General features: G+C 48.2%; 1 protein-coding gene across 2 annotated transcripts in view; it reads left to right on the top strand.

Moving 5' to 3' along the window:
• NPC1 (NPC intracellular cholesterol transporter 1) overlaps positions 1–25,328 on the top strand; it is a 43,667-nt gene that overhangs the window by 17,234 nt on the left and 1,105 nt on the right. For both annotated transcript variants that reach the window (XM_006079183.4, XM_025273527.3), the window contains 19 exons: positions 688–937; positions 2,874–2,947; positions 3,485–3,855; positions 5,066–5,292; positions 7,654–7,754; positions 9,954–10,056; positions 12,997–13,186; positions 14,013–14,195; positions 14,956–15,070; positions 16,789–16,916; positions 17,012–17,152; positions 18,609–18,698; positions 19,080–19,270; positions 19,737–19,852; positions 20,434–20,563; positions 21,895–22,095; positions 23,019–23,250; positions 23,965–24,078; positions 24,881–25,043. In XM_006079183.4, coding sequence (XP_006079245.3) covers positions 688–937; positions 2,874–2,947; positions 3,485–3,855; positions 5,066–5,292; positions 7,654–7,754; positions 9,954–10,056; positions 12,997–13,186; positions 14,013–14,195; positions 14,956–15,070; positions 16,789–16,916; positions 17,012–17,152; positions 18,609–18,698; positions 19,080–19,270; positions 19,737–19,852; positions 20,434–20,563; positions 21,895–22,095; positions 23,019–23,250; positions 23,965–24,078; positions 24,881–25,043 — 3,120 coding nt within the window. The remainder of the gene's footprint in view (positions 1–687; positions 938–2,873; positions 2,948–3,484; positions 3,856–5,065; positions 5,293–7,653; positions 7,755–9,953; positions 10,057–12,996; positions 13,187–14,012; positions 14,196–14,955; positions 15,071–16,788; positions 16,917–17,011; positions 17,153–18,608; positions 18,699–19,079; positions 19,271–19,736; positions 19,853–20,433; positions 20,564–21,894; positions 22,096–23,018; positions 23,251–23,964; positions 24,079–24,880; positions 25,044–25,328) is intronic.

The raw sequence follows: 25,328 nt of genomic DNA, 5'->3' as shown, positions 1-25,328 counted from the left end.
AGATGAATTCAGATCAGGAGGTTTTGGAATTTCCTCCAGCAAGAGGTAGCTGGAGGGGTAACCCCTGGGTTATCAGGGGCTGGATGAGTGGGTGGAGAGGAAGAGTTGCCTTCAGGTGCTGATACATACTTGAAGGAATAAGTCATTTGTAAAAAAAAAAAAAGAGCCTTTTCAAAAAATAAAAGGGATAAATGACAAGGACCTGCTGTACAGCACAGGCAGCTCTGCTCAGTGTTACGTGGCAGCCTGGATGGGAGGGGAGTCTGAGGGAGAATGGGGACATGTGTCTGTATGGCTGAGTCCCTTTGCCTTTTACCTGAAACTGTAACACTGTTAATCGGCCATACTCCAGTACAAAATAAAAAAGGAGCCTTTTCAGAAGCTCTGCCTTAGTATTAAACTAGCTCCTCAGTGGAGATAAACATTTGATTGGAAGTTTACACTGAAATGTGGTGGACTTGAATGTTGGTGATGAACCCTGTGCCTAAAGTTATTGAGGTTAACTTAAAATTTTGGAGGACTAAGTAGCAAAGCATAATGCGATCACCCAGAAACCTCCAGTCTTTCTTATTCTTCTGGTTGCATGACTTCTTTCAGTGTGCTTATCATTGGGTTAAAATATAATTTAGTACAACCCTTGTAATTAATTTTTTTTAATGGAGATTCTCAACACACTCCTTCCCACAGATCTTCCGACCCATGGGATGGAGCCCATGAACAATGCCACCAAGGGCTGTGACGAGTCGGTGGACGAGGTCACGGGGCCGTGCAGCTGCCAGGACTGCTTGGCCGTCTGCGGCCCCAAGCCCCAGCCCCCGCCCCCTCCCGTTCCCTGGAGAATCCTGGGTCTCGACGCCATGTACGTCATCATGTGGAGCACCTACATGGCTTTCCTGCTCGTGTTCTTTGGAGCGTTCTTTGCTGTGTGGTGCTACAGGTAATCTGTTTTGTTTCCCAGCCCCCCAGACAAGAAGAGCAAACTTAACCCAGTGGCACATCTAAGTTTTCACTTGGTAGACTTTGGTTCATTAGAATAAGAACAAAGATCTGCATTAATACAATTCCATGACTTGCTTATGTCCTGCAACTAGTCAACAATCAAAAGCCTATTTAGACATTGAGATGTTTAAAGTTAGTTTCATTGACATTGCTAGTTCTTGTGTCTTTATGCATACTAAAAGCTCAGTTCATTCACAGGTGAACTCTGTCACGAAACCAGTTTTTACCCTGGAGGTTCCGTCATTCACCAGCGGTAGTTTCTTGGAGCGAGCTGCACTGGCTGAAGAGGCCCTGAGGGTCTTGCTTCTCCCTCCTTGGCCTTCAGTGTGCTCTTCCCTGCGCAGGGGTGACACTTCTCCATTGGTTTATTCAAAATGGCGTGTGATTTAAAAGACCCATTCTTTAACAGAAAGTCTACTGAGCCAGATCTGATTCAAATCCTTTTAAATGCGATACTGTAGTCCTTTTAGATACCTGCGTCTTGACTTAGGACAACAGGTTTATTTAAAACTTTGTCTTTTGAAATAATTGTAGACTTACTAAAAGGGTGCAGAAATAGTTTATTTATATCTCTACTGGCTTCCTCTAATGTTACCACTCACATCACCGATAGTATATAATTTAATCAAAACCATGAAAATAACATTGGTATACCATTATTAGTTAAACCACAGTCTTTTTTTAAGTTTTACCAGTTTTTCCTCTAAGGTTCTTCCTTTTTCTGTTTCAGGACCCCATGTCACATTCACTTCTTGTTTTGTTCGTCTCCTTCAATCCATGACAGTTGTTCATCTTTCCTTTTCTTTTATGACCTTGACACTTGTGAGGAGTGCTGGTCAGTTATTTTGTAAAATGTACCCCGATTTGGTTTTATCTGATGTTTTCTCATGATTAGGTGGAGGTTTTTGACAACATCACAGACGTGACGTGTCTTTCTCAGTGTATCACGTCAACGGCTTATGATGCCAGTATGTCTCATCACTGGTGATATTAGCCTACATCATTTGGTTTAGAAGGTGTCTTCTGGGTTTCTCCACTGTTAAGCTACTATTCCTTCCTTTGGAGTTGATAAACGTCTTTTGGGAGCTGTGTTGAGACTGTGCTGATACCTCATTTCTCCTCAAACTGTCGTCCACTGACTTTAGCATCCATCCGTGGGTCTTCAGCACTTAACTCTTGTGGTTTTTGCCTAATGGGGACATTTTGTTTTCCTCATTCCTTCTCCATTTACTAACTGGACTTACTCTGTTATTCCTTCTCCCCTACTTACTTAACCAATATTTATTTAGTTATGTTTACATAATGGACTTAAAAAAAAAAGCAACTGTGATCTCTGTTTCGTACCATCATTTATGTTTTTGCTCAAATCTTCCCAATTTTGACCACTGGCAGCACCTTCTGCTGGCTGCTGTGTGTTTCTTAAGCATGCCCTCACCTTTCTTAAGCTTCTTCTTTTTCCTGGAATCACAGGATGTTTCAGTATTTTCCCTGCCCCAGCCCTAGAAGCACCCTCTTCTGCAAGGAGCCCTGGTTCCTTTCCCTGGAAAAGGGTGTTTAGAAACCAAGATCTCGGCACCAAATGTGCTCGTTGTTCCTGGAGTGTAGTGTTCACTGTGTTCTTAAAGGACCTAAAACTTTTAAATGTGAGTGAGGGCTACAAGGTGAAATTATCTTCTTAATACCTTCTTAAATTTTCCCCGGAGACTAGTGAGCAGAGAGGCCCGGAGCAAGGGAACTTAGGGAAAGGAAGGGACCAGTTAGGAAGGAAGCAAACAGGATGAGGAAATAAGCTTTTAATAGGGTTGTGGGACCGTCAAGAACAGTCTCATGATGCTGAAGTCCACTAACATGACTTATGTGCTTTTATCTTTCAGAAAACGGTATTTTGTCTCTGAGTTTACCCCCATTGATGGCAATATACCTTTCTCTATAAACGCCAGTGACAAAGGTAGGCACATTTGTACTTAAGTAAAAGGGTTGGCACCATTGGCAGGAGAGTGTTTCTTTCTTTAATGTTGACGCACCTCTTCCGGGAGCGGCACTGAGCTCGTGCTGGGGACACGGCTGTGATGGAGACAGAGTCCCTCTGTTTGCGGCACTGACAGCTGGAAATGGGGTGGTGGATGGGAATCGCCTGGTTCATAATATCTGTAGAGTGATCCTGGCCTGGGGTGAGAGCAGCGGGGCAGGAATAGTTGGAGGGAACTGCTTTGGCTGGAATGCTCAGAGCACTTGGCTTTTCAGAGGCTTATGTATGAGTTCTGTCCCTCTCGGGAAGGGGCTGGTGGTCACTGTGGGCAGGGCCACTTCTCCAGCAGACAGGTAGCTGGGTGGGGCCGGGGACGGTCTCATGCACGTCCCTGGGTGTCCCTGTGCGGCTGTGAGTCTCGCCGCATGCAGTGGTAGCTAACACTCGCCCTGTTCCGACTTTCAGGAGTGGCTTGGCTCTTAACCTTCACCCTCCCTTCCTCTCCTGCTCTTCCAGGGGGGCCAACCTGCTGTGACCCTCTGGGCGCCGCCTTCGAGGCCCATCTGCGGCGGTTCTTCGAACAGTGGGGCTCCTTCTGCGTGAGGCACCCCGGCTGTGTCGTGTTCTTCTCTGTGGCCTTCATCGCCGCCTGTTCCTCAGGCCTGGTGTTCATCCAGGTCACAACCGACCCGGTGGACCTCTGGTCGGCCCCCGGCAGTCAGGCGCGCCGGGAGAAGGAGTACTTTGACACGCACTTTGGGCCCTTCTTCCGCACCGAGCAGCTCATCATCAGGGCCCCCCACACCTCGCCGCACATATACGAGCCCTACCCCTCGGGAGCCGACGTGCCCTTCGGGCCTCCCCTTGCCGTAGACATTCTGCACCAGGTAATTGGCTCTTGGCAGAAGCCACTTCCCAGGAACCCGGCACCGGGCTAGCTTTTGACCAGTTCACTTGATGTGGGTTTCGGGCTGAGTGTGATGGTTTATCTAGTAAACCTTAATGATAAGACACTTTTCACTTACTTTCAAAAAAGTGATCAGTGTTGAACTTAATGAAAAATTTACTGTAGACCACTTTTGTATTTATTTCATACAGAAGGTCTTGCTTGAAATTGAGAAGAGCATGTTTCTATTGAAACAATGTATTTATTAATATATTCACCTTAGGAACTTAATAATTTTTTTTCCGATAGTAATTGAAAAGTAATACACCAGGATCCAAAGGGATAAAACTTCTTGTGTGGTCCTGGAGACCTTGGAGGGGCTGCTGGGTCACTGCGGACTACCCCCCGCCCCCACCCCGCAACTGCAGGAATGACCTTGTCACTGCCTGAATGTGGACTCCCGGCTTGCGTTTGGAATAAGATCCACCCCTTGCTCCCACAGAGTCCTTTAAATCTGTCCATCTTCCCTTCCCACACTCGCCCTGGAGAGCGATCTGTAAATTAACTGCCTCCCACTTATTTCTTACTGAACAGTTGTACATTTGCATACTTTTTCCTCTCAACATTGCTCTTGCCCTACAGAGTGTCTGATAGCTTGAGAAAACATCAGCATGTTCCCAAGAGTCTAATAGAATCTTTTGCACCCATTGACCATTGCTTTCTCCCAGCTTGTTGCAAAAGGTGCACACGTTGTCATTTACCTCCTGCAGTGTATTTGTATTCTTTACTAGAAAATAACAGGAATATACGTAAAAAAGCATAGTATGGAGCGAGGTGGTGGTTGCTGGGGATGGGAGGGCCTGTCAGGAAGACCCAGCAGATGACCCTGGGCTCCCCTTCGTGGTCACTGTTTCTCCAGGTGGGAGGGCACATGTTGGTGTGTCCTGCACTGGGATGTGGCCTGCCATGGTGTCCCCTCCCCCTCTCAATGAGTGCCCCAGTTTGCTGATCCTCAGCAAAATTATAGTAAACTTAAAAATATTTTCATCCTCATTTATCTCAGTCTTCTGCCCTGTCTCAGGAAGGAATTTCCCCAAAGACTCTTTTATCTTCTAACCACCACCCCCCACCAGAGCAGTAAGAGTTAATCAGCATCTGACGGAAAACCGATGTATTTCTGGCTTTGTTTATTTTAAAAAATCCTCTTTCAGGTCCTTGACTTACAAACCGCCATCGAGAGCATCAGTGCTTCTTACAACAATGAGACTGTGACCCTGCGGGACATCTGCGTGGCGCCCCTCTCGCCATACAACCAGAACTGCACCATCCTGAGTGTGCTGAACTACTTCCAGAACAGCCACTCCGTGCTGGACCATCAAGTCGGGGATGACTTCTTCGTGTATGCAGATTACCACACGCACTTCCTCTACTGCGTCCGGTACGTGGCGGGGGTGGTCCTTCCTCCGTCCCTCCAGCAGGTGACAGCTGCCGTGGCCACACACCGCTGTAGGTGCTAGAGCCCCGGCAGGGAGCAAACAGTGGGACCCTCAGGGTGAAGCGATACTCGGCCTGATGCCAGGTCAAGGCAGCGCCAGGTCCAGGCGATGCCATGGGAGAAGGAAGCGGGGCGAGGGTGAGCTTGCAGGGGAGGTGCCATTCCAAGTGCAGCGGAGGGGAACAGAGGGAGCCTGTGAGAGTTGGGGAAAAGCTTTCCAAGTAGATGGGCAGCAGGTGCAAAGGCCCTGAGGTCGAGTGTTCACCATGTGTCATCGAGGTACCTCCCAGCCCCTGACTCCCTCCCAGCTGGATTACACCTAGTTGGATCTGCCACACCACCCCAAGCATTTCTGAGCTGGTTTCTTGGTGAAAAGACAGAAGCCTCTAACTCCTTTTCTTATCTTTCAAGTATAAATTGATTTCACAACACTGACTTTTCAAAACGTGTGGCGTCCCCTTGAGGAGTGGGGGCCGGATTGCGGTTCAGTTTAGATGGGAGAACGCTGAGGTTGCTTCGCATCAGAGGCTTGTCTGGCTATACAGGCCAGCGTGTGGTTTGAGTTAGTCACAGAGAAGCCGCACGGGGTGACCTGTGAGGTGACCTTTAGGCCTGCCCTGTGGCAGGAAGAGCGCTCGCTTCTCTGCCCTCCCTAGACGCCATCACTTGGCCTGACCTGGCCCACAGAAAGTTGTTCAGCCACTGAGACAACCGCTGTGGCTGTTCGTTTGTTACAGAAGCAGAGAGATTGCTCCCCGTCACCTTTGAACGTGCTGCTCGATTAACCACGTCTCCACAGCCAAGTGCTCTGACTTCTGGCCCAGTTCAGTGACCTGAGGTTCCGTCTGTTCTTGTTACTGGAGTGTGGCTGACTCTAGGCGCTTCTGCTGTTTACTGTCTTCAGGCGGTCACCTCTATAAACACGAGCCTGTGAAGCAATAAGTGTAGCCCATGTACCCCCAAACCAGCGTTCTCTGAAGGGCAGGTAGTACAGGGCAGCCAGGGGCAGTTAGAAAAAAAAACGTTTAGTATTATATAACTTTAATATTTAAATAAAAAAGTTATTTATTTTACAAAATAAAACGGAATTTTGGCAGCAGGGGAGATGGGTGTATTATCCAAGGGGAGCACGGTTTGCCCAGGTGTGGAAACACGTCTGGGAGCATCCCCTCTCCTGCAAGGCAGGCTCTGTGTGGTCTGTGGTCACGCCTGTGCATCTCTAGCTTTCAGCTCCCTCCTCACCTTCCAGCTTTCTCTGGGCTTGTCCTCTGGAGGGAGGCCCTGCTGGAGCCCGGCCAGCCCAGAACCACTCACAGGCCTCCTGCGTTCCCTGGTTAATACCCGCATCAACACCTACCACTTATGGGCTCCCCGGACTCTTCCTCACATGACTCTGCGGATGTTAACTTCGCGATGAGCTCTCAAGCCTGCGATGTGGTGGCATAGCCCCACGTGTGTGGGTGGACAGGACCCAGCTTCTGGCTGCAACCCTGTAGCCTGTTAGCCCTGAGCATTGACCTGACCTTCCACGGCCCGAGTCCGTCCCCTGGCACTGAAGGGCGGTGGTTTAGATTATCCATGAGGACCTTCATGTGTGCCCAGAGTCCAGCTGACATCTGTCCTGAAACGCTGGTTGTCTGTCTGTCTGCCCTGCAGTGTTGGCATCGCTGCCTGGTCTCCAGACCTCTCTCTGCTTTGCCACTGAGTTATGTTTGCCAAACAGTTCTTGATCTCCCTTTCCTTTGATTGTTCCCAGGTGCCGACAGAATAAAAACCCCAACCACTGGTCAAGACGCGTACCCCTTCCTTCCATTGCTTCCCTCTTTCTTCCCAGCCCCATCCCCTCCTTGGGAGGCCCCCATCATGGGTACCCCACGCACAGACCCAGGACTTCCTGTGGTCTCTCAGGCCACTGTCTGTTCTCTTCTTTCCTCATGCTCTTTTCTTCTCTTCCTGCTGGTATGGTGCCTGGAAGCCTTCACCTCCTCCTGTGCAGGTGAATTCCCCCTCCTCCTCAGAGACCGGGTCTGTACATAAAGTTCTCTTTATAGTGTCAGCTTTCACCATGTATTAGCAGCTCCCTCCTCTGTGCACCAGCTGATGTTAGCCACATCTCACTATATTTACCTGCCTCTCTCTCTGCGACTCTCAGCTCCCCAAAGCAAATACTGAACTGGATCATTCACCCAAGGGGACCTCAGGCCCACATTCTTAATCAGCCTCGTGACTGTTGTGTAAACATCTGGGTCTCTGTGATGTGTACAGGTTGTTCTAACTGGAAGGTGTTCTCTGAATTCCTGGCAGGGCTCCTGCTTCCCTGAATGACACCAGTTTGCTCCACGATCCTTGCCTGGGGACGTTTGGTGGCCCAGTGTTCCCATGGCTTGTGCTTGGAGGCTACGATGGTAAGTGAGAGAAGCTTTTACTCTTCTTACTGGATAAAGCAGTCTTGGTTCTGTCATTAACACTGAGGTGGTAATTATGAGGATTTCCTCAAACACTCATTAATTACCCAATATACTGCATCCCAGATACCATATCTCCTTTGGCTTTCGGTTTTATCCTGCATTTGGAAGAAGTGGTTTTTCGCCATTTTTAGGTTACTTTCTGGGAAGCTGTCAACAGCTAAGGACATTTTCCCAGAACAGCGTCACTGTTAAATCCACATAATATGTTGCTCAGTCTCAAGTTCATGGGACCCTTGAAACTCATCAAGAGAGCCCCCAACAAGTCCATGGACCTTGGGTTAAGGACATCAGTAATGGAGGAGAGACATGTGAGATATAGGGGGAAAGAAAACAGATTTTTTTTTTCCTTCTAAACCAGTTGGTTAAGGAGTCAGACACTTCCAGTGGGAGGAGCAGCGGGGCTTTGCTTAGATGACTCCAGGTAGATGGGGCAATAACTCACGTGGCGGCTTTGGCTTCTGAAGCCTAATTATAAGCAGCTCAATAGGTTTTTCTCCAGCCGGTCGAAGAGGCCAGATGTTCTTCTCATCTGGTAGGAAGGGAGAGGTTGTAAAGTAATTTTTAGATGGAGAAGGCATTTCTAAGCAGGACACACAATGCGAAGCCACAAAAGGAAACCCTGATGAGTTTGTGTGAGATTTTCAAGTTCCCGTGTAGAGAACAAACATAAAATTTTAAGAAACCAAACAAATGGCCAACTGGAGCAGAAAAAAAGTTAGTATACATAACAGTGTTTCCTTAATACATAGAGAGCTCTTGAGGAAAAAAGACAAGGTCAGCCCCCCAAAAGAAGTGGGCAGAGCCGTGTGCATGTTAATAAGAGAAGAAGTACAAAGGGCTTTTAATTATATGGAGAAAATGCTGAACCTTACTCAAGCTAGTGAAACACCTCTCACTTCAGCCTTTTACATAACAACAGATTAGCAAAGATCTAAAGTCAAAGCGTTAGTCACTCAGTGGAGTCCAACTCTGAAACCCCATGGACTGTTGTAGCCTGCTAGGCTCCTCTGTCTATGGGTTTTCCCAGGCAAGAATGCTGGAGTGAGTTGCCATTTCCTCCTCCAGGGGATCTTCCCTACTCAGGGCTTGAACCTGGTTTCTTGCCTTGCAGGCAGAGTCTTTACAGTCTGATGGGCTTCCGTGGTGGCTCAGATGGTAAAGCAGAGACCTGAGAATTTGACAAAACGCTGTGTGCATGAAACCCTGCCATGGGCAAACTGCATTTTGGTGGGAGTGTAAATGGTTCTAGAATATAAGCGCTAGGAAGGTTGAGATTTTTAACCTCTGTTGCTCATTAATGTATCCACAGTCCCTAAAATAACACGGGCACACAGTAGGTCTCAGCAAATACTCTGTTGAATAAAGAAATGAAAAGCAGGATGGCATTTTTGGAAGGCAGTTTGGGAGATCCATCCAAACTAAAAATGTACTTTTTTTTTTTTTTTTTTTTGGATTCTAAGTACTTGTAAGATTTGATCCTACAAATATGGATTTTATGTGTTAGAAATATCCGGTTAATTTTTGTAGTAATTCTACTTATAACCAAAAAAAAAAAAACTTGCAAAGATATCCATCAACTGGAGTGGAGTTAAACTGTACTAGAAAACATCATAAGCAGAAACAAGAATAAGGAAGTGCTGTGTCTGTTAAAGCAGCATTCTCAGGATATGAGTTTAAAGGCAGCATTTGCAGAAGGGTGTGTTACTATTTATGTGAACAGGAAGGCAAGGGGAAGCCCATGCTTGTGCGTGTGGACTGCGGCTGGTAGGGGCCGCAGCCGTCATGGTGTGAGGAGGAGAGCTAAGACACAGATGGGGACGGAGGGAAAAGAGGCTTTCCCCCGAACACCTTTCCGCTTTGTTTGAAATCGTCACCCAGCACGTGCTGCGTAGTCATGATGATGGAATGACAACTGCGTCTACGTTTGCTCGAGAGTCCCCTTTTCTCCCTAGCTGAACTACACAAGCACCAGGTCAGGTGACCTCCCATTTTGTTCCACAAGCTCAGGCATGTTTAAGCTTCAGCTCCATGAGAAACCGGGCACCTAGCCAGCTTGTGATTTTTCCCCTCCTCGTATTGATCTGGTTTTCTGCACGCTTGTAATCTGCTTTTTAATGTCACCTTTTTCCTTTCTAGATCAAAACTACAATAACGCCACAGCCCTTGTGATCACCTTTCCTGTCAATAATTACTATAACGATACAGAGAAGCTCCAGAGGGCCCAGGCCTGGGAAAGAGAGTGAGTTGCTCACAGGGTCGGTAAACCAGCTGCTCTTCTCACGGGAAGGTGGACGCTAGCAGAAAGCATTTATATGATGTTCAACTAAATTAACCAACATCAGATCTAAGTCATGCCATTTTTTTCACTTGGTTCTAGTGATGCTGTGAAAACAAAAAATCTGTAAATAAATTTAGTTGTAAACATTCTTTAAATACATAGTCCTGCAACAGGAATGTACAAGTATCTATGCAGAATGCTCCTTGTGTTATGTTCTAACAGCAAAACCTGGGAGTAAGCTAAATGTGTATTCATAAGGAGAAGTATAGTAGAATGTTATGCCATCATTAAAGATAGTGAGGTAAGTATTAATAAATGGTTCAAGAATTATTAAATAAAAACTGTGGTCAGCATGTTTGGGCAAATATATGTCATGCATGCTGTCCACACCTAGAAAGGATATCTAGTGAGGGACCCAGGAACCGGTTAGCTGTGATGTAACCTCTGAAGAAGGGGGACGGGGGCCCAGGAGAATGGGACACTGAACAGCTTTGTTGGGATATTCGTATACCATACAATTTACCCATTCGAAGTGTATAGTTGAGTAGCTTTTAGTATTTTCACCGATGTGTGCAGACATCACCATGGTCAATTTTAGAGCATTTTCTTGACCACAGACAGAAATCCCATCTCCTGTAGCAGTTTCCCTCCTAACGCCCGGCCCTACATAACCCTCAGTCTACTTTCTGTCTCCATCAATTTTCCTGTTCCAGACTTTTATATGGATGGAATTACATACAAGGGCTTTCCGATCTGGCTTCGTTCACTTGGAATAACGTTTTCAAGGTTCATCCAAGTTGCAGCATGTGTGAACACTTTATTCTTTTTTATGGCAGAAGATCATTCCATCCTATAGATAGACCACATTTTGTTTACCCGCTCATCAGCTGATGAACGTGTGTGTTGTTTCTCGGAAAGTTACTCAATTGTGTCTGATCTTTGTGACCCCATGGACTACAGCCTGCCAGGCTCCTCTGTCCATGGGATCCTTCAGGTCAGTTCTCCAATTCTCCAGTGGAGTGGGTAGCCATTGCCTTCTCTAGGGGATCTTCCTGACCCAGGGTTTGAACATGGGTCTCCCTGCATTGCAGGCAGATTCTTTACTGCCACCTTTGACCATTAGGAATAATGCTATAAGCATTCACATGCACGTTTTTGTGTGAACATGCCTCCATTTCTCTCTTTGTGTGAATGTGTTTTCCTCTCTCTTGGTTTGTATACACCTAGGAGTAGACTTGCTTGGTCATATGGTAACCCTGAGGAGCTGCCAGACTTTTTTTCCAAACTGACTGCCCCAGTGGATCTTCCCTTGTGGTCCAGTGATTTAGACTGCCCTCCCACGGGTTAGGGAACTAAGATCCCCGATGCTGTGCAGTGCAGCCAAAAAACCAAATGACTGCACCATTCTCCATTCCCACCGGCATGTAGGGAGCATTCACATTTTCCACCCCCCGACAGCACTTGTTATTATTTGACTTTTTTGGTTCTAGCTATCCCAGTGGGTATGAACTGATATCTCATTGCAGTTGTTTATTTTTTGTCCACACTGTGCAGCTTATGGGATCTTTGTTCCCCAGCCAGGGCTTGAACCTGGGCCTGGCTGCGAAAGCACGAAGTCCTCAGCACGGGACCACCAGGGAATTCCCTCACTGCAGTTCTGATTTGCATTTCCCTGGTGACTAATGAATTCGAATACCTCTTCATGCACTGATTGCCCATTTGTATTAACTTTCTTGGAGAAATGTTTATTCATATCGTTTGCCCATTTTTTGACTGGGTTGTTTATGTTTTTATTATCGAATTAGAAGAATTCTTAAATATTCTGTAAATCCTTTATCAGATCTATGACTTCCAAATACCTTCTCCTTTTCTCTGGTCTGTGTTTTTGCTTTCTTAATGGCGTCTTCTGAAACATAAAAGGTTTTAATTTTTATAAAGTCCAATTCATCTGTCTTCTCTTTTGTTACTCATAGTTTTAGTGTCATAGCTAAGAAACCATGTCATAACCCAGGGACCTGGAAGTTTACACCTATGTATTCATCTGACAGTCATATGGTTTTAGCTCTTACATTTAGGTCTTTGATCCATTGAGTTCTTTGTATATGATATGAGGTAAGGGCTCAACTGCATTCATTTGCATATGCATGTCCAGTTGTCCCATGCCATTTGTTGAAAAGATTCTTTCCCCTCGTTGATAGTCTTGCCACCTTTATTGAAAATTAGGTGAAAATACTTGGCGTATTTCTGGACTCTTAGTTCTGATCCTTTGTCCTGTATGCCTGTCCTTATGCTGGTAACCATACTGTCTTGATTACTGTTGGTTTGTAGTAAGTTTGAAATTATGGAGCGTGAATTCTCCTACTTTGTTCTTCTTGAAAAACATTTTGGCTGTTCTGACTCCAGTGTTCTTGCCTGGAGATTCCCAGGGACGGCGGAGCCTGGTGGGCTGCCGTCTCTGGGGTCACACAGAGTCGGACATGACTGAGTGACTTAGCAGCAGCAGCAGGCCCCATGCAATTCCATAAGAATTTTAGAGTCCATTTGTCTTTCTATAAAGAAGTCAGCTAGGATACTGATAAGGATTGTATTGACTCTGAGATCAATTTAAAAAATTTTTGTTCCATGAGCATATATCTGTATTATAATACACTGCACTTAGAAATCATTTTTAGTAAAAAATGAAATGAGACTATGAAGCAGTTTTTAAACTTGGTCCCAACTTGTTTTAAATGGTAGAAAACTCAACATATCTGGAACTTTGTCATCTGGCGAGTATAGAAAGTTCTCATGAGGGAGAAGGGTTAAGTGTGGCTTTGGGGTTGTAAAAGTTAGGAAGAAGTTCCTCACTTAGCTGTCACTCAGTTTTTAACTAACAGAATAAAATTTTGCTTACCCTTTTAGGTTCATTAATTTTGTGAAAAACTACGAGAATCCAAATCTGACCATTTCTTTTAAGGCTGAACGAAGCATTGAAGATGAACTAAACCGTGAAAGTAACAGTGACGTGTTCACTGTTCTGATCAGCTATGGCGTCATGTTTTTATATATTTCCTTAGCCTTGGGGCATATCAAAAGCTGTCGCAGGCTTCTGGTAAGTGGGGTGTGTATGTATATATATATGTGTGTGTGTGTGTGTGTGTGTGTTAGAAATGGCAGTACACAGCATGATGTCATGTTTTTGCCTCTAAGGCAATGGCACCCCACTCCAGTACTCTTGCCTGGAAAACCCCATGGATGGAGGAGCCTGGTAGGCTGCAGTCCATGGGGTCGCTAAGAGTCGGACACGACTGAGCGACTTCACTTTCACTTTTCACTTTCATGAATTGGAGAAGGAATTGGCAACCCACTCAAGTGTTCTTGCCTGGAGAATCCCAGGGACGGGGGAGCCTGGTGGGCTGCTGTCTATGGGGTCGCACAGAGTCGGACACAACTGAAGCGACTTAGCAGCAGCAGCAGCAATCCTAGTTCATTATGTTCAAAACTGCCTTAAATTGTCCTGTGCTTTTTTGTTTTTTGGCCATACGACTCGGCATGTGGCATTTGGGGTCTTCGTTCCCTGACCATACCCCCTGCAATGGAATCATGGAGTCCTAACTGGAAGTTGTCAGTGTTTTAACTGTCACATTTTCTGCTTCCTGCCCTTGTTTTCTTTATTTCCAAATTTTTATCTTCAACTTAAAATTTATTTCACCTAATTCATTTTTCCCCCCCTATGTTGCCATCACCTAAGAATGTAGGCTCATGAAATATGTGGCTCGGGAAGACCTAGACAACTGTTCATGTCTTCTCTCAAACCTTGAACTATAGGTTTAAATCTGGATGGGCAGTAAGCATGTAAAAAGGTAAAAGCGAGGACCTATTAGGAACAGGACAGAAAACACTATAAATGATGATTTATGTCTTTGTGGTATCTCCAGGTGGATTCGAAAATCTCCCTGGGCATTGCCGGTGTCCTGATTGTGTTGAGCTCAGTGGCCTGCTCCTTGGGCATCTTCAGCTACATCGGGGTCCCCCTCACCCTCATTGTGATAGAAGTCATCCCATTCCTCGTGTTGGCTGTGGGGGTGGACAACATCTTCATCCTGGTCCAGACCTACCAGGTACGTCTCAGAGCCTCACAGCGTCTGACCAGGTGCGAGGCTCCCCGTGCACGCATGCTGGCTCCACGCAGGGTACCTGTGAGCGGGACACGTGGAGGCTTCATTTCCGTGCCTCTGAGTGCGTGCGTATTGGTGCTTGTTCTGGATCCTCTGAGACCAGGAAGTATAAGACCCTTCTCTTTGCTTGGTGGCATAGATACAAAGTGAGAATTTAGTTTTAAATACATGCAGCCTGTGTGCAAAAAGTGCTAATACACTTGTGGAAAATATTTTTGCCACAGCAGCTATTAAAATGATTCAACATAGTGTAGAAGAAGGAAGGACTTGAAAAAGTGCTATTAAAAGGCAAAAGGTCACCATACGACCCTGATGTAGAAGATGCTGTCAGTCCGTTGGTTCTCCCAGGGTTCCTGTCCTGCAGGCCTTACCTGGGCAGAGGCCCCGTGGCACCTAGGAGTGTTGTTTAAAGGTTCAGCCACTTGCAGCCTATGTTGCATGTATTTTCCTGATAACCTAATTCAATCCTTCCTTTAGCGTCTCACCTGTTCCCTTGGCTCCGGGCTTCAGAAATACCCTGAATGAATCAACATGAAAAGTTTGGGGTTTGCACCTCTTTATTGTATAAGGTTTATAAAAAAGTAGACGCTGCCAGTCATTTTTCCTTACCATCAAGCTAACACAAGGCAGCCAAGAAGCAAAGAGGTGGCATTGTAATTGAGAAATGTGAATGTTGCATGTTTCACTTTTTTTTATTTTTAAGAGAGATGAACGTCTTCAAGGGGAAACCCTGGACCAACAGGTGGGCCGGGTCCTGGGAGAAGTGGCTCCCAGCATGTTCCTCTCATCCTTCGCAGAGACAGTAGCGTTTTTCTTAGGTAATTACTCTTAGAATTCGGCCAGCTCTGTGGTGTACTGAGCCTGGGTGTATCAGAATGCCCCTCTGCGTTCCTCCTTTGTTAAGCTGTATTCTGTAATTATAAACTATCAGAGTGGACCATGAAGAGGATCCATGGCAGTAACTTGGGCACCATTAGCATGCATCTCCTCTCAAACGTTGTTTCGGGATGGTGTTGATACCTAGGGCTCCTGCCCTTTCCCCTTTTGGGCAGCGCTGGTGAGTGCTGGGATTTGAAAATAGCAGCCTTGCACAGCCACAAGTCCTCCCAGCATAGTGCTCCCAGCAGCAACTCCACAGTCACAGGAATAAGCCCTCGAGGTGTGTATCCCTGTTCCTGAGGGTGGTCTTCCTCCTCGGCACACTCAGTTCACGGGGAAGCACCCTTGTGACTGAGCAGAGGGTCTCGAATCTTCCTTCTGGACAAGGAGCCACAAGCTGGAACACAACCCAGCGTTCCTGTCTTCTTTCACGTGGAGAAATCCAGTGGGCCCTTCCCTGCCCCATGTCTGGTGTGTAGTAAGAGAACACTGGCTACGTCCTCTGCACAGGACGCCGGCTAGGATTGCCCCATAAGTCCAGGGAAGACACACGGCCTGTGGTCACAAGTAGAAATGTCTCCAGGGGCCGCAGGACGCCTCACAAGGGGCGGCGGGAGGGATGGCGCGCGGCCTTTGGACTCCTGCGCCACTGGCGCACGTCCTCCTCCACTCCACGAAGCAGCGCACCGTGGCGCCTGTGGCCCTGTGGCTCCTTCTGATGGATGCGGGTGCCAAAAAGTTACTTCCTTTCTTTCTATGATGAGAAAACCAGCCAAGCAGCTGACCCTGGGGTTTAAGGTTGGAGTGACTTTGTGAGAACAGGAGGAGTTGGCGGTGGGTGGAGGGGACCCCGTGGCTCCTGTTTATAAGAGGCCAGCCCGGTGCTGCCAGGTTCAGTTTTCTTCTCAAGCAACGTTGTGAATCTGGAGTTTTGTTTTTTTTTCCCACTCAAATGACACTGTGACTCTCATTGTTAAATATTGGCTCCTTATGTTTTTTTAAATGTTTTAAAATTCTGATATTGGAAATGGCAGCCCACTCCAGTATTCTTACCTGGAGAATCCCACAGACAGAGGAGCCTGGCGGGCTGCAGTCCATGAGGTTGCAAAGAGCTGGACACGACTGAGCAACTGCACATACACACAGCACACACACAAAATGGGTTGATAGATGTGTGGCCCGTGGGCGGCCAGTGTTCAGTTTCTGAGTCTTGTAGCCTAGAGGGTGCTTACAGGCAGCACCCTCATCTGATTGTAACTAAACCTAGAGACTGAAATACCGTCCCTCCTGTGGACTGAGTCACAACAGATCCCATAAGCAGTGACCTGTGTTAATGGTTCTCAGATGCTGATGTGCATGCGTTTGCTTGGAGAGTGTGTTAAATTACAGAGATGGGGCCCTAGAATTCTGAACAGTAGAATTAGGGTTGAATGTCCATCATTTTGATAAAGTGGGATGGATCAGGTCCCTGGAATCTGCTTTTAACTCCCAGGGTGGTCCTGGTGTGACACCCGCAGACAGAGTGCCTTTGGGAGGGGGAGGTGGGGGTCTCCTCATGGGCTTGGCTGCTCTGGTGCCTCGTGTTCATCCATGCACATGTGTGTGAGGCTGTGTACCCTTAGCTGGGGAGGATGTGACCTCGGTCCTGTCCCCGCAGGAGGCCTGTCCGTGATGCCGGCCGTGCACACGTTCTCTCTCTTCGCGGGCATGGCAGTCCTCATCGACTTCCTCCTGCAGATCACCTGCTTCGTGAGCCTCCTGGGTTTGGACATTAAGCGGCAAGAGGTAAGTGGTCATCAGGACGGCAGCCCGTTTCCTTTGAGTCTGGAGTCTGGGTGGGGCAGCCAAAGGGTAATCTCTGTCTCCCTTGGTCCCCTCAGAAGAACCAGCTGGACGTTTTCTGCTGTGTCGGGGGGGCGGCAGACGATGCAGGCGTCCAGGCCTCCGAGAACTGCTTGTTCCACTTCTTCAGAAACTCCTACGCCCCGCTTCTGCTCAAGGACTGGATGCGGCCCCTCGTGGTACGAGCCTGTCTGTCATGGTGTCCCCAAACAGACTCGTCACCTGCCTTCTGAGAAGTCACCTTGGGAAGGGTGCCGACAGCTGTTTATACTTACGAGAGTGCATGGGACTTCGCTGGCGCTCCAGTGGTTAGGACTCTGCTTCCACTGCAGGGGGCGTGGGTTCAGTCCCTGGCTGGGGAACTAAAATCCCTCATGCTGTGTGGTGTGGCCAAAAAAAAAAAGCCATAGCAGATATGTACAAATATATAACATAATTTTAGCAGTCAATGGAAACAGGAGTTTTTGGGGCTTTGGGTTTTTTTTTTTTTTAAATTATTACAGATTCTTAGAAAGTGACAGAGTAGCACAGAGAGGAACCTGCTGCCCTTTGCCCAGCTTCCTCCCACGGTCTTACATAATTGTAGTTGAGTATCAAAACCGAGAGCTTGACATTGGCACAGTGTGTGTGTGTCTACTTCTGTCAGTTTCTCACCTATCGCAGATTTGTGTAAGCACCACGGCCGCCAAGATAATAAATCTGTCTCATGACTCTTGTCCTCACCTTCAGTGTCACACACACCCTGCCACACACACACACACCCCCGCCCGTCCTCTCCCTCCACACACACCCTGCCACACACACACCCCCGCCCTCTCCCTCCCTGTACTGTCCATTGTCCCCAGCAGCCGTGTAGGAGCGTTTCATAGTTTCCATGCTGGATATACCCAATAGTGATAGTGTATCACGTCTCTGCTAAAAGCATAAATTCATTCCGGTAATAGTAATACTTAACGTTTATTGAATACTTAGTCTGGTACTGTGGTCAGTACAGGGTGCTGCAGTAAATTATGGATTGATTATTCCTAGAGTTTTCTCATGTAATCCGCAAAACTATCTGATGCTACAAGTCTAATTTTTCCTGTTTTATTGAGAAGGAAACAGAAGTTCAGAGAGGTTAAATGACTGCCCCAGGGTCACTCAGCTTGTCAGAGGCAGAACTGGGATTTGAATCGGGTGGTTTGGCTCTAAAGACCGTGACTTCAGCCACTGCCCCGGACTCCTTGTTTTCTTAGTATGTCATTTAAACTTGCTTTTCAGTTTAGGAAAGTCCTGTTTTGTGTGTTTAAGATCTGTTTATGTTCATTTGTTTATGTTTTTTTTAATTTATTTTTGGCCGCGCTGGACCTTTATTTCTCTCGAGGGCTTTCCCTGCTTGTGGGCAGAGGGCTACTGTCCACTTGCGGTGCGTGGGTTTCTCGTTGCAGGGGCTTCTCTCATCGCAGAATGCGGGCTCAGTAGTTGTGGCACAACGGGCTTAGTTGCTCTGAGGCATGTGGGGTCTTCCCAGGCCAGGGATCGAACCCATGTCCCCTGCATTGGCAGGCAGATTCTTTACCACTGCGCCACCAGAGAAGTCCCTGATTTATGTTATTCCGCTCATGACAGCTCGGCCTCTCTCACTTCTCATTCCAGGTGGCAGTATTTGTGGGTGTGCTGTCGTTCAGTATCGCAGTCCTGAACAAAGTAGAGATCGGATTGGATCAGTCTCTTTCAATGCCGGATGTAAGATGCATTCTCTTTTATTCTAACTTGTTTGGCCCGCAGTGAATACATTTTCCCGAACACACACGGTCATTTCAGCCTCTGCCGGCTTCTGAACACAGGTGCTGGCAGGCTCTCCCACGTCACAGGGACTGCCCTGGGGCTCTGCCCACTAACCTGGGCCTTCTGAGTGCTCAGGCCTTGGGCGCCGCTACAGAATGTGAGCAGCCAGTCTTGACCTCATGAGGTGCCCTCCTAAGGGTGGGACCGACCGGAGAAGCCCCTGGGCCCAGGGTGGGGAGGGGTGCCGGCTGTGGAGGGACTCAGGAACCTGGGCTGGAGGCATCTCGGCTGGCAGGACGTTCACACCGTGTCCCGTCGTCCGTGCTGTCTCCCTCTCAGGACTCCTACGTGACGGATTACTTCCAGTCCCTGAATCAGTACCTGCATGCAGGCCCACCTGTGTACTTCGTGCTGGAGGAGGGCCACGACTACACGTCCACGAAGGGGCAGAACATGGTGTGTGGAGGCCTCGGCTGCAACAACGACTCGCTGGTGCAGCAGGTCTTCACGGCCGCCCAGCTGGACAGCTAGTGAGTACCCCAGCTGCGGACGGGCACCTGGGCCTCACGCCTCTCTAAAGACAGCTTTTCTGGAAAATCTGTCTTGCAGAATGCAGGCTGAATCTAGCTTGACATGAGCAAAACCTCTCAAAGGGCTAATTAGACTTTTTTTGGTTTAAGCAACAACCATTTTATTTATTTTTTAACACAAAAAACATTTTGTATTAGGATGTAGTCAATTAACAATGTTGTGATGGTTTCAGAACAGTGAAGGGACTCAGCCATATGTGTACATGTATCCATTCTCCCCTAAAACCCCCTCCCATCCAGGCTGCCACATAACATTGAGCAGAGTTCCATGTGCTGTCTTGGTTTGTTGTCCATTTTAAATATAGCAGGACCACCTTATATAAGGAAGCCTTTCCCATAATGTACTAATGTGGTTTGTCTTCCTCCTCATGGGGGCATCCGTAACCCTTTCTCTCCTGTTCTCTAGCACCCGGATAGGCTTTGCCCCGTCATCCTGGATTGACGATTACTTTGACTGGGTCAAGCCTCAATCATCTTGCTGTCGCATCTACAACAGCACAGAGCAGTTCTGCAATGCGTCAGGTACTTGACCCTTCTAGATCTTTTCCTCTTTTCTGAAAAATTTTAAACTTATTGTTTAAAGATCATTTGCATGTCCCCTCCACTTCCACCTGTTTTTATCGGCCATCGCTGGGTCTCATCCCCCTGTCAGTGTTCCCTTCCTCCGTTGTCCACTCTGGAGATGCCCCATTGTCCCATCTCCTGCCCGCTATGGGGCTGCAGGCTGAACCGGGTCAGGGGACTCTGGTTTTCAGGTTTCTTATCTTTTCCCAGTGACGCCGACGGCCTCTCTTGATTGTTATCTGGCTGTAGCTTGTCACGGGCTTGCTTTCTTTTGTTTATCACTATTGCCTTATGGTTTTATAAGACTGTTGAGGTTGTCCTAGAATTTTCTTCAAAAAAACATGGAAGCACTGTGCTCTGGTAATAACATACTGAGGTTGTCCTTAAAGCAGGCAACCTGCTTTGGGGAAGGAAATTTATACAACCTATGTTAGGGGAAAATGGGACTTCCACTTCATTAGACTACAGAGATCACGTGTTAAAATGTTTTAATCTGGACACCCGTCCTTCTCACTCGGGTCCTCTACCCGTTTGCACAGTGGTCGACCCTGCCTGTGTCCGCTGCCGGCCGCTGACTCCAGAGGGCAAACAGAGACCTCAGGGCGCAGACTTCATGAGGTTCCTGCCCATGTTCCTCTCCGACAACCCAAACCCCAAGTGTGGCAAAGGGTAAGGGAGGCTGAGCCGTTCAGCTGCATGCCAGAGTCCCCTGTCATGTACACTGGGAAGCTGGGGGTGGGAGAGGGGCTGGGTGGGCATGGTGGGCAGGAAGGCCCTATTTTCTGCCATGTGCCACCCTGTGCCCACCCTTCTGTGAAAGCAGAGAAACCAAAACGCCTTTGAAGAAAATTCCTCCTTCCTCACTCTCAGATGATTCTGACTGGTCTGAGCATTCGGTCCCAGGCTCCCCTCTGTGTCCTGGCCCTCCTGGCGGCGCAGAGGACTCTGAGTCCTGTGCAGGCTTCCAGCAGGATGGAGTGCGAGGAGGGATGTGGGCATTTCTGGACGTGAAAGGGTCTGTCCAGTTGTGTGTGGGGCATATGAGACCGCAGATCTGTCCTGGTGATGTTGCCTGGGGTAAAGGTCTAGGTTTTTCTGTCCCCTCTGTGCTTCTTGCCAGCCTATCTGTACATGAGCTCTTGGGCTGCCCCACTTCCCCATCCAGCCAGGCAGAGTTCCCATGGAAACAGGATCTTTGGCCCAGAAATAGCAGAGATGGCTGAGGTCTGGAGTTGGGGGGATTCAGACAGAAGGTGAGGGTTATATTTACATTATAATGGTAAATGCTGGACATCCCTGTTTTTATTTAAGAATACATAATATGACCCGAGTTCCATCAGTCACGTGTCATGTCTGCGTTTTGGGACCTAGGCTAGCTACCGTGGGAGAACTGTCCCCCAAAACAAAGTAGGAATGAACCTTGCATCTTGATCTCCCTGCAGCCTGAACACTCAGCCTGCATAAACAAGTCAGAGTGAATGCAGCTCTTTGGAAGGCAACAGCCACCACTCACAGGGAGCTTCCTTTGAGCCCGAATCGTGCCTGGCACCTCACTGCCACTACTGCATTTATATACAGCCCTGTGAGGAGATGGTGGTGCACCCATTTGCAGATGGCACTGCAGCCGAAATTTAGTAATTGTACCCCGGGGTTCCAGGACTGAGGATGATCTCAGGGCCACCTGACTCCAGGGCCCCCGTCCTTTCCTGCCTCCTGTTACAATACATGGCTGGGTATACACTCTGTGAAAAAACACATTGGATGGCAGAGTAGAGCCAGCTACAGAAACGAGCAGCTGCGTGCAAAGAAACTAAAGCAGCAAAGTGTGGGAAAGCGTAAGCCAGACCTTCCTCTTTCCTTTTTGAGGGCTTCCCTGTCCCTGAAATTGACAGCTGGTCTGACCCCTGAGCCCAGGGCCAGGTGACCCCACTAAGCTTGGATGCCCAGATCCTGCAGGTGCGGCACGAGGTGTGGCCTCTGACACCACTGTCTTGTCGCAGGGGACACGCTGCCTACAGCGCGGCCGTCAACATCCTGGACAACGGCACGAGGGTGGGAGCCACGTACTTCATGACCTACCACACGGTGCTGCAGACCTCAGCTGACTTCATCGATGCCATGGAGAAGGCCCGCCTCATCGCCAGCAACATCACCAGGACCATGAACCAGCAAGGGGGTGATCACCGGGTGTTTCCATACAGGTAAGGTGTACACGAGGGTGTCCTGGGGAGCGGCCCCACACGCCGGGGCTTCCTTGCTGGGGTTGGCGGGGGGTGGAAGGGTACGGTGCTGACACTTGGGTTTCCTTCTGGCCCTGGCTCCATCCTGAGCTTGGGGGAAGAAAATATTTTATGAAATACTGCATTTGGAAAATACAGAAAAGTAGGAGAAACAAGTGATTTCCCCACCAACCCCCGGGGTCTCAGTTCAGGGAACCTTGACTTTTTCCTGACAGAAGGCCAGCTTGTTGTCCTGTGGAAGGAGCTCTCAGAGTGGGTGTCCTGACCTCTAGGAGGAGCTGGCTAACTTTGCCAAAATGGCATTATCTCCTCAGGTCCTGCACAGACCCTGTTTGGAAGGGAGTAATCCTCCAGATAGACCAGGGCTTGTTTTCCCAAAGTACCATGAAATATTCTTTATAGATGAATGCCTGCAAAGCAGAACGGGGGCTTCCCTGATGGCTCTGCAGGTAAAGAAGCCTCCTGCAATATAGAAGATGCAGGAGACACAGCTTCGATCCCTGGGTCGGGAAGATTCCCTGGAAGAGGGCATGGCAACCCACTCCAGTATTCTTGCCAAGAAAATCCCATGGACAGAGGAGCCTGGCAGGCTACAATCCAGGGGGTCACAAAGAGTCAGACATGACTGAGCACTCATAGCATAAAGCAGAATGGATCAGGCACGTGAACAAAACCTTTATATAAGATACACGTCTGCAAGGCCCTACTTTAGGCATCAGTCGTCAGAGGTCCAGCTGAACTGCCCAAGGTGAGTCTTAAAAAAACAGGGAGGTTTCCTGTGAGGCCTGCCTCTCAAGGTAGCTTCATTTCGCAGTGGTGGCAGGGTGAGGAGTAAAGCTTCCCAGAGTGAGAACGAGCAGTAACAGACCCCTCTCCCCTTCCAGCGTGTTCTACGTCTTCTATGAGCAGTACCTGACCATGATTGACGACACCATCTTCAACCTCAGCGTGTCCCTGGGCGCCATCTTCCTGGTGGCCGTGGTCCTCCTGGGCTGTGAGCTGTGGTCTGCGGCCATCATGTGCGCCACCATCGCCATGATCTTGGTCAACATGTTTGGTGTCATGTGGCTGTGGGGCATCAGCCTGAACGTGGTTTCTCTGGTCAACCTGGTCATGGTGAGTCCCGGGGGAGCGCTCGGCCCTCACTCCTGTGCCACTGATGTGCCTTGTTTCTTGGGGTGAAAGGTCAAGCTCAGCTCTTGCTTTTGGTGCACACGGGCAGTTGGACGTGGTCACGTAACGATGACGGTGTGACCTCACGGTCTGGCTGAAGTATTCTGCCTGTATTATTCTGAAGGGTGAGTTGTTGATGTAGCCTGATGACAGCAAGATGTTCCATTTCCACTTGGAAAAATTGCCCCTCCTGAATGGAATTTTCTGACCAGGACTTTTTGCCTCTCATGCAGTTACCAGTTGCTTTTTAAGTCTTAAATATATGCGCATCTGAAAAAGTATGAACAGAAGCTAGACCCAGTGCATGTGCCCTTCAGATAGGAGAAGAACATGCTTCAGGGTGGGTGGCAGTCAGGAGCCCCTGCTAGAGAGATGACAGTGTGCTGCCTGGGTCAGGGCTGCGAGGGCCTTGAGAGGTTGCAGCTGCTTCCCCCAGAGAAGGCCGATCTGCTGGAGGAATCTGGAGGTTCCTCGGGCTTCCTGGGACAGCTGATGTTGGTGCCACGGGGTCTTTGTCTTACAAGTAGAAGGGCCTCTGCTCAGGGCTCCTTGACCCCCCAGGGTGCCCTTGTAACCACACATCCCCGGAAGGGGGGTGGCTGCCTTTACCACCTTTAACCGGAGCAGAGCAGTCCTCACGGAAACACTTTATTTCAGAGCTGCGGCATCTCCGTGGAGTTCTGTAGCCACATCACAAGGGCGTTCACAGTGAGCACGAAGGGCAGCCGCGTAGAGCGGGCGGAGGAGGCGCTCTCCCACATGGGCAGCTCTGTAAGTACCTCTGAGCAGGCCACCCGGGCAGGGACTTCACCGTGAAGGGCCCAGTCAGGCGATTGAGAGCTTCTCAGGAGAAGAAACTTCACCATTCAAAATTCTGAAAACAGAATTTGTTATCTCTGACTCAGCGGCAGTACCTCAGGATTACAAGTTTTCAGGCAATTCAGGAAACTTGCATAGAGTTGTGTCTCGCATAGAGCTCTAGCCTGGAATTCTTTAGGACTGTTCCCTTTGGTGACTCCTTTGCACAGTCTGGCTAAAGCAGGAAAACAGGTTTGATGTGAGAGCCATTGAAAACCCAGGCCCAGCCATGTATGTTGAAAAGCAGGCGAGCTGCCATACTTGGAGCCCAGTGTGGTTTGTGGGTCAGGTTGGCAGAATCTTCTCAAGCTGAACCAGGATACAGGGCTGGACTGTGAACCAGTTCCTTTCCCACCATAGAAAATACTGTTATAGATGAACAATGAAAAGTGTGCAATAGCATTGTCTAAAAACATAATGTACATACCTTAATTTAAAACTAATGCTCTTGGGAAAATGGTGCTGATAGACTTGCAGGGTTGCTGTGGGGTATATGCAGAATACGCAGCTTTTATCCTTATTACACCTTTTTTTTTCCAGATTCATAAGCAGCAGATAAAACAATTTAGGCAGAGCCAAATGCGTTTATCAGTAACTCTGAAAGCTGAGGTTCAGTCCCTCATTACATTGAACCTTGATGTTTAAGAAATCCCTTTAGGAGGACGTGTTCAATTATGGCCGGCTGATACAAGTGAGCCCATCTCTCTTCTCTTAGGTATTCAGTGGAATCACACTAACGAAATTTGGAGGCATTATCGTGTTGGCTTTTGCCAAATCTCAAATTTTCCAGATATTTTACTTCAGGATGTATTTAGCTATGGTCTTACTGGGAGCCACTCATGGACTAATATTCCTCCCTGTCTTACTCAGTTACATAGGTAAGAGCTTTCTGTTTTTAACCTGGTGGGATGGAGGAAGCCTGATAGAAGGGCGGGTACCTTGAAGCTTTCTTCTGAAGTATTTGAACGTACTTATACCAGTGGTCATTTGATAAATATTTATTCTAAGAGAAAAACTCTGATCCTAGGGCTTCATGGCTAAACCACTTCATTAGAAAACCGGAGCCTGTCGTGGTCAGCACTGGGAGTGAGCTTGCATGTCAGAGGCCCAGGGCTCCTCCCCGCTGAGGAGAAGGACCTGAGTTTGGCCACAGCCCGCGGTGC

The sequence above is a fragment of the Bubalus bubalis genome, chromosome 22, assembly GCF_019923935.1.
Source record: "Bubalus bubalis isolate 160015118507 breed Murrah chromosome 22, NDDB_SH_1, whole genome shotgun sequence".
Lineage (NCBI taxonomy): Eukaryota > Metazoa > Chordata > Mammalia > Artiodactyla > Bovidae > Bubalus > Bubalus bubalis.
Note: the sequence above shows the minus strand (reverse complement) of the source record. Positions and strands in the feature narration are given on the sequence as shown.